This window comes from Enhydra lutris, unplaced genomic scaffold, assembly GCF_002288905.1.
Source record: "Enhydra lutris kenyoni isolate GAN:26980312 unplaced genomic scaffold, ASM228890v2 scaffoldscaffold540, whole genome shotgun sequence".
NCBI classification, from domain to species: domain Eukaryota; kingdom Metazoa; phylum Chordata; class Mammalia; order Carnivora; family Mustelidae; genus Enhydra; species Enhydra lutris.
In genome coordinates, this window is record NW_019154624.1 from 6,889 (window position 1) to 15,206 (window position 8,318).

The following is an 8,318-nucleotide window of genomic DNA, read 5'->3' on the forward strand; positions in this document are numbered from 1 at the left end:
GCGCCCTGCTTACTTTTACCTATAACACTGAATGACACTGTCTTCTCTGTGGATGTTTTTCAAAGAATATAGCACAGAATAGATGTTCATTAATATAACTACTCATCATCTACCCTCTGCCCATGCCTACACACACACACACAAACACACACACACTCATGACACACACACATACCTGCGTGTACACACCACTGCAGTTAAGAAAGAGCTATGGAAATATTACAAATGAGAATTCTGGCAATTGTAGCTTATAGTCTGTAAATCCTCTACCCAAAGGTATTAAGCTAGCTGCTTGTAGGGAACCCAAGAATGGAGGCAGAGAGCCAGAATATTACAGAAGAATACAGTATAAGCATAAAAGGGAAAAAGAAAAAAAATTCCTTAGTCATCCCTGAATAAGAATGTCACCAATATTCTAATGCACTGGGATTAGATGTATTAGATGTTAATGCCGTACATCCTGCTGTCTGGTAACTTACAATCTGCCCAGTTATTAAGAACTGAGTTAACTGGTCAATAAGCTGCTTGGCGGTCATCCCATAGTGTGGGTTCACTACTCAAATTACTCCTTCTGTAGCCTTCATAAATTCTTCCCCGTGAGGGAACTTCCCCCACATATTGCCTTTAATATGTATTAGAATAGGCAGATCCCAATTCTGACAATAGGCAAGTCTGTTGCTGAGGGTGGGCAGACTAAGGAAGGATCCCTCATATGGTTGAACTTTTACCTAGGCTTTATTCTGTCTCCATGGGGATTAGCACTTTTAAACAAGTTCCTTCCAAATGTAATCAATGTTTAATGAGGCTTGAAATTTTGTAGTTGTAAGAATAGGATCAGCTTGCGGATTCTCTTCTCTATGAATCTAGGAAAGCCCAGATTAAGTGAAATTTCTATTCATTTACATCAAATACAAAGAATTTACAGCATTTTCCCATGCTCATCAAAAGAGGGGAAAAGCCCTCCTTGACTGAGGATTAGCTCTGCTGGGCTCAGGTCCTGTCTCTATCACCACCTTGCTCAGAAGACTTGGACAGGTCACTTCCCCTCTCTGGGCCTCAATGCAGTATTTGTAAGCCATCTTCCAGCCCTGACCATTCCCCATCTAAGATCTAACCACAATCCTACCTACTGTCTCTTTCAGTTAATTATCTCTTATGCACCTATGTTGTCCTGTTCTGTAGCACAGAGTGATGGTGCACCAGATGCCTGAGACTTTTCTCAAGAAAGCCTCCTGTGCTGCATTTGTCCTTGGCTGATGACAGAAGGCATAGCACATGGAAAAAGCCAACTGGTCCTCCCCTGTGGCAGGGTTCATAATTCTGGGACTCTCAGCCTACCCAAAGCTGGAGAAAATATTCTTTGTGCTCATCCTCCTGATGTACCTGGTCATCCTGCTGGGCAATGGGGTCCTCATCCTGGTGACTGTCCTTGACTCCCGCCTGCACACACCCATGTACTTCTTCCTGGCGAACCTCTCCTTCCTGGACATCTGCTATACAACCTCTGCAGTCCCCCTGATTCTCGACAGCTTCCTGACCCCCAGGAAAACCATCTCCTTCTCAGCCTGTGCCATGCAGATGTTTCTTTCCTTTGCCATGGGAGCCACAGAGTGTGTGCTTCTGGGCATGATGGCATTTGATCGCTATGTGGCCATCTGTAACCCCCTTAGGTATCCCGTGGTCATGAGCAAGGCTGCCTATGTCCCCATGGCTGTCAGCTCCTGGGCTATTGGTTGTACGGCTTCTGTGGTACACACATCTTTGACAATTCAACTGCCTTTCTGTGGGAATAACGTCGTCAACCACCTTGCCTGTGAGCTACTGGCTGTCCTAAAGTTGGCCTGTACTGACATCTCCATCAATGTGATCAGCATGGGGGTGACCAATGTGATCTTCCTGGGGGTCCCAGTTCTGTTCATTTTTGTCTCCTACGTGTTCATCATTGTTACCATCCTGAGGATCCCCTCAGTTGAGGGGAGGAGAAAGGCCTTCTCCACCTGCTCTGCCCACTTCACTGTGGTGGTCATCTTCTATGGGACCTTATTTTTCATGTATGGGAAGCCCAAGTCTAAGGATCCCCTAGGTAATGACAAGGAGGACCTTTCAGACAAGCTCATCCCCCTTTTCTATGGGGTGGTGACCCCCATGCTCAACCCCATCATCTACAGCCTCAGGAACAAGGATGTGAANGGCAATGGCGTTCAATCTTAAGAACCAAATCTTTGGCTCCTCTGAGCTTTGCTTTCTTTTACCTATGACACCTGAATGACAGTGTCTTGTCGATGACTTGCTTCAAAGAATATGGCACAGAATAGATGCTCATCAATATTAACCAATCATGGTATACGCTCTGCCCATGCCTACACACACCCACACCCACACCCCCCCACACACACACTCATGACACACACACATACACACGTGTACACACCACTGTAATTAAGAAAGAGCTATAGAAATATTACAAATGAGATTTCTGGATACAGAGTCTGGCAATTGTAACTGAGAGTCCGTAAATCCTCTACCCAAAGGCAAGGAAGACTTCCCATAAGCTAGCTGCTTCCAGGGAACCCAAGAATGGAGACAGAGAACCAGAATATTTTACAAGAATACAGTATAAATATTAAAGGGAAAAAGAAAAAAACATTCCTTAGTCATCCCTGATTAAGAATGTCACCAATACTCTAATGAGCTGGGATTAGATGTTAATGCCATACATCCTGCTGTCTGATAACTTACAGTCTGCCTGGTTATTAAGAACTGAGTTAACTGGTTAGTAAGCTGCATGGTTGTCATCCCATAGTGTGGGTTCACTCACTCCGATTACTCCTTCTGTGGCCCTCATGAATTCTCCCCCGTGAGGGAACCTCCCCCACATATTCCTTTAATATATATTAGAATAGGCAGATCCCAATTCTGACAATAGTCAAGTCTGCTGCTGTGGGTGGGCAGACTAAGGAAGGATCCCTCATATGGTTGAACTTTTACCTAGGCTTTATTCTGTCTCGATGGAGATTAACACTTTTTTAAAAAATATTCTTCTTATTTATTTATTTGCAGAGATCACAAGTATGCAGAGAGGCAGGCAGAGAGAGAGAGAGAGGGAAGTAAGCTCTCTGCCGAGCAGAGAGCCTGATGCAGGACTCAATCCCAGAACCTGAAGATCATGACCTGAGATGAAGGCAGAGGCTTAAACCCACTGAGCTACCCAGACACTCCAGATTAATGCTTTTTAAAAAAGTACCTTCCAAATGTAATCAATGTTTAACAAGGCTCGAATCTTTGGTAGTTGTTTTTTTTTTTTTAAGATTTTATTTCTTTATTTGACAGAGAGAGAGAGAGAGAGAGATCACAAGTAGGCAGAGGCAGGCAGAAGGGGAGGGGGAAGCAGGCTCCCCCATGAGCAGAGAACCCAATGCAGGGCTCGATCCCAGGACTCTGAGATTGTGACCTGAGCTGAAGGCAGAGGCTTAACCCACTGAGCAACCCAGGTGCCCTGAATTTTTGGTAGTGTAAAAATAGGATCAACTTGGGGATATTCCTCTCTAAAAATCTAAGAAAGCCTAGATTAAATGAAATTTCTATGCATTTACATCAAAAAGAAGTAACTTACAGCATTTTCCCATGCTCATCATAAAGAGAGGAAAAGCCCTCCCTGACTGGGGATTACCTCTGCTGGGCTCAGGTCCTGTCTCTATCACCACCTTTGCTCAGAAGACTTGGACAGGTCACTTCCCCTCTCTGGACCTCAGTGCAGTATTTGTAAGCCCTCTTCCAGCCCTGACCATCCCCCATCTAAGATCTAAGCACACTCCTACCTACTGTCTCTTTCAGTCATTTATCTCTTACGCACATATCTTCTCCTATTCTATAGCACACAGTGATGGTGTTCCAGATGCCTGAGACTTTTCTCAAGAAAGCCCCCTGTGATGATTTTGTACCTGGCTGATGACAGAAGGGATAGCACATGGAAAAAGGCAATTGGTCCTCCCCTATGGCGGGGTTCATTCTCCTGGGCCTCTCAGCCTACCCCAAGCTGGAGAAAATGTTCTTTGTGCTCATCCTCCTGATGTACCTGGTGATCTTACTGGGCAATGGGGTCCTCATCCTGGTGACCGTCCTTGACTCCTGCCTGCACACACCCATGTACTTCTTCCTGGGAAACCTCTCCTTCCTGGACATCTGCTATACGACCTCCTCAGTCCCCCTCATTCTTGACAGCTTCCTGACCCCCAGGAAAACCATCTCCTTTTCAGCCTGTGCCATGCAGATGTTTCTCTCCTTTACCATGGCAGGGACAGAGTGTGTGCTTCTGAGCATGATGGCATTTGATCGCTATGTGGCCATCTGTAACCCCCTTAGGTATCCCGTGGTCATGAGCAAGGCTACATATGTGCCCATGGCTGTCAGCTCCTGGGCTATTGGTGGTACGGCTTCTGTGGTACACACATCTTTGACAATTAAGCTGCCTTTCTGTGGGGACAATGTCATCAACCACTTCACCTGTGAAATCCTGGCTGTCCTGAAGTTGGCCTGTACTGACATCTCCATCAATGTGATCAGCATGGGGGTGACCAACGTGATCTTCCTGGGGGTCCCAGTTCTCTTCATCTCCATCTCTTATGTGTTCATCATTGTTACCATCCTGAGGATCCCCTCAGCTGAGGGGAGGAGAAAGGCTTTCTCCACGTGCTCTGCCCACTTTACTGTGGTGGTCATCTTCTATGGGACCTTATTTTTCATGTACAGGAAGCCCAAGTCTAAGGATCCCCTGAGGGCAGAAAAACAAGACCTTTCAGACAAACTCATCCCCCTCTTCTATGGGGTGGTGACCCCCATGCTCAACCCTATCATCTACAGCCTCAGGAACAAGGACGTGAAGGCAGCTGTGAGGAATTTGGTCACTCAGAAATGTTTCACCCAGTGATGGAAGGCTTCCTCTGTGTTCCTACCCTATGGGAAACAGGACCTCTGATCATTATAGCTGCCATCCAAAAGACAAGTCATGTTATCCAGAATCCTCTTTTGCCCTTCTGTCCATTTTCAGAGAATGATTAACTTTTCAGAGTATATCTTCTGAATTCTAGCCACACAGCTGAGAGTTTTGACAGATGCCACACAACATATCTCTTATTGAATACACAAAGACATTCTGAACACATGATAAAACCAAGGAGAAAGGAGCCAGCCATCAGACTGAGCTTGTTGAATGGCACTGTTGCCATCCCTCTTGGAATCCCCAGGAAGAGTCACAGGAACAAGGAGGAAGTGGGAATTTTCATTTTGGACTGTTTTTGGAAGACAGTTTGGCTGAAGTATAAGAAGAGACAAAGACAAGTTCGCCACCTAGAGAGCTTTTGGGTGGGAACAAGCTATTCCGGAACACCCCATTTCTTCTTGGCTATGAGAAAATTGAGGCTATTTTTTCTCAATGTACTTCACATTAGGAAACACCGCTAGGAAGTTAATGGCAAGAAGGAGTACAGAGTTTGAATTTGATGCTCATCACTTACAGCAATTCCCACTAGAAAAGCTAGTATTTGGTTGGATAATATCTCACATTCTGGAAAAAGAAAGATGATAGAGATATAGATAGACAGGTAGACAGAGGCTAAAAATATTTGAAGACCTCAGGGGCTAACATTTGACATATTTCTTTGTTCCAGGTCTCAAAGTCTTTAATATGCTACAGTATATTAGTGAATGTCCAAGAGATGTGAATGTCCAAGCGATGTAAACTTGGTAGCATTTCCTGAGCCTCCATAGCTCAGGAGGATAAAAACAGAGAAGCATTTTCTTACCTATGACCTTTGGTAGGTTGCTTAAACTATGTAGGTCTATTTCTTCATGTTTTACACCTAACCTCTTGATTTTACACAAATTACTAATTACAGATGAGTGGTGTAAGTGGTAAGCACAATGGAACTATTAGATACCAGTTTTGGTCGTATCATGGATGCTGCCCAGTGCTGTGTGCCATGTGAAACAGAGTAAGACACCATCACTATATAGAGAAATAAACATACAAGGTGAATGAGGGACTCAGAGGTGTAAGCAGATGAATAGAAGCATTCTTATGACAAGTTCTATGAAATTCTATGAATATGGCAGACTTATGTAAGAAGAGAATTTAGAAAGTGAATACTTTTTTGAGAATGGATTTTGGAAGTTTTGATTCAAGTGATACTTACATTTTCTTATATTTATTAGGAATGAATTGCCTAAGGATTAGTGTTTGTTTAATAAAATTTCTGATCCTAATGTTAGTCTTGTTACTAATTTCTACTTTGCAACAGCAGGGAAAAACCTTGCTCTTGCAAATACACAAATGCCTTCTAGTGGCCATTTAAGCAAACTTCAGACACTTAGTGGAGCCATGCAGTAACATTGTAGGGAAATGTTTTGGGGGTTTCCTTCTTCAATCCTACGCACAGGATGTGATCACTATGGCAGTGGCCAATGTGGTCTTTCTGGGCAGTCCAGCTCACTACACTTTCATCTCCTATGTTATTATCATTGCTACCAACCTGAGGATACCCCCAGCTCAGAGAAGGAAAAAGGCCTTATCTACCTGCTCTGCCTACCTCATATTCATGGTCATCTTCTACAGAACTTTGCTCTTTGTATATGGAAAGCCCAAATCCAAGAACCCTACTGGGGGCAGACAAGCAGGATGTTTCAGACAAACTCACCTCCCTCTTCTATGGGGTGGTGACCCCTATGCTCAACCCCATCATCTACAGCTTCAGGAACAAGGATGTGAAGATCCTGGTCCTATGCAAACATGTCATCTAGTGTTGGTGTAGGGGTCCTGATAGATCTCTATTCCCTAGTTTCTCTCACCTGAGGGGATCAGAGGATAAGATAAAGGACCAATTTCGTCAAAGGTACATAGGCATATTTGATTACACAGAATGTTTTGTGTGAATAGGAAGCATTTACTGGGATGTTTCTGTCCCATTCTAGAAGCACTTCTACACAAGTATATACCATTGGTCAAGCCTTATACTCATCTATCCTTGGGATGAATACTGAGCTACTTGATGTCCAGGGAAAATAACTATTCAAGTTTTAATTTTAACTTACAAAAAGCTCTAGGCTATAGATCTATAATTCAATTGCTCCCTGGCCTCTTTCTTTGAACATGTTTGGATGGGTCCTTGATTCATGGACTTTTCAAAACATAACCTACTCCAAAGAATAGTAATGTTTTATCTCTGTGCTCATTGTTTCTTTCTCCCTATTTTCATATTAATTCTTAAAACTGTTTCTTGAATTGTTCTCTTCCTGTGTCTCCAAAATTGACCTCTTTTCCTGTCCTCAGTCATGGTCCCCACCAGAAAACCATTCACACCTCGGGAGCACAGAGGAGAGTGCGTAGGTGGTGGCAAAACTCATGTAAGGGTGAAAGACCCAGGCCTTTTTCCTTTCTCCTTGTTGGGGATGCTATTCCCCCCCTTGCTTCTGTCCCTGAATAGCAGAGACCTCCCAGAGCCCATCAGAGTGATGTGGAAACTGAGATGTTTTTAGAAGAATCAAATGAATTCTCTTAACTTCCTGACCTGGCTTGACCATGCATGCAGCCAACTGGTGACCATCAGTTGCTTTTCTGCCCCAAAATAACCAACCCTACATGGCAGTCAGAGGGAGTGGAAGGTGATGTTCACCAGCAGACACCTAAGAATAAACCTCTGACTTGTGAGGAATTCCAAGCCACTTCCCAAGTCCAGTTAAAAGAATGAGTGGGATAGAAAGCCCCCAAGAGCTGACATGAACTTTTATCCCAATAGGGAGGTAATAAACTAGTCATCAAAACAAACAGCCTTTCCTGGAAAAGAGTTGTTGCAGGAAGATGGTGAGACAGTGAAGAAAAATCTCAGTAGGTTCTGTGTGGAATTTGGGAGGCCATTGGATCAATAAAAACAAAAGCCATCTATCAAAGAGAAGCTAGGAGCAGAAAGGTGACTGGGAGATAAAAATTTGTCCTAGGGAAAAAACTGACATTATCAATTAAATAAAATCGAGGAGAAAGTATTTTTTTTAATTTTTTTAAAATTTTCAGCATAACAGTATTCCTTGTTTTTGCACCACACCCAGTGCTCCATGCAATCGGTGCCCTCTCTAATACCCACCACCTGGTTCCCCCAACCTCCCACCCCCCACCTCTTCAAACCCTTCAGATTGTTTTTCAGAGTCCATAGTCTCTCATGGTTCACCTCCCCTTCCAATTTCCCTCAACTCCCTTCTCCTCTCTAACTCCCCTTGTCCTCCATGCTATTTGTTATGCTCCACAAATAAGTGAAACCATATGATAATTG

The 8,318-nt window shown here is 43.8% G+C and overlaps 2 protein-coding genes across 2 annotated transcripts; both read left to right on the top strand.

Annotated features, from left to right (window-relative positions):
* Window positions 1-1,275: 1,275 nt before the first annotated feature.
* Window positions 1,276-2,211, top strand: LOC111140332 (olfactory receptor 2S2-like). The gene has a single exon (XM_022492614.1). It carries the CDS (start codon window positions 1,276-1,278, stop codon window positions 2,209-2,211), a length of 936 nt encoding a protein of 311 aa, XP_022348322.1.
* Window positions 2,212-3,967: 1,756 nt separating this feature from the next.
* LOC111140330 (olfactory receptor 2S2) lies at window positions 3,968-4,927 on the top strand. Its single transcript, XM_022492613.1, has one exon. It carries the CDS (start codon window positions 3,968-3,970, stop codon window positions 4,925-4,927), a length of 960 nt encoding a protein of 319 aa, XP_022348321.1.
* The last annotated feature ends 3,391 nt before the right edge of the window (window positions 4,928-8,318 follow it).

Excerpts from the sequence above, each read along its gene's own strand:
- LOC111140330 (XM_022492613.1), top strand. The coding sequence starts at position 3,968 with ATGGAAAAAGGCAATTGGTCCTCCCCTATGGCGGGGTTCATTCTCCTG.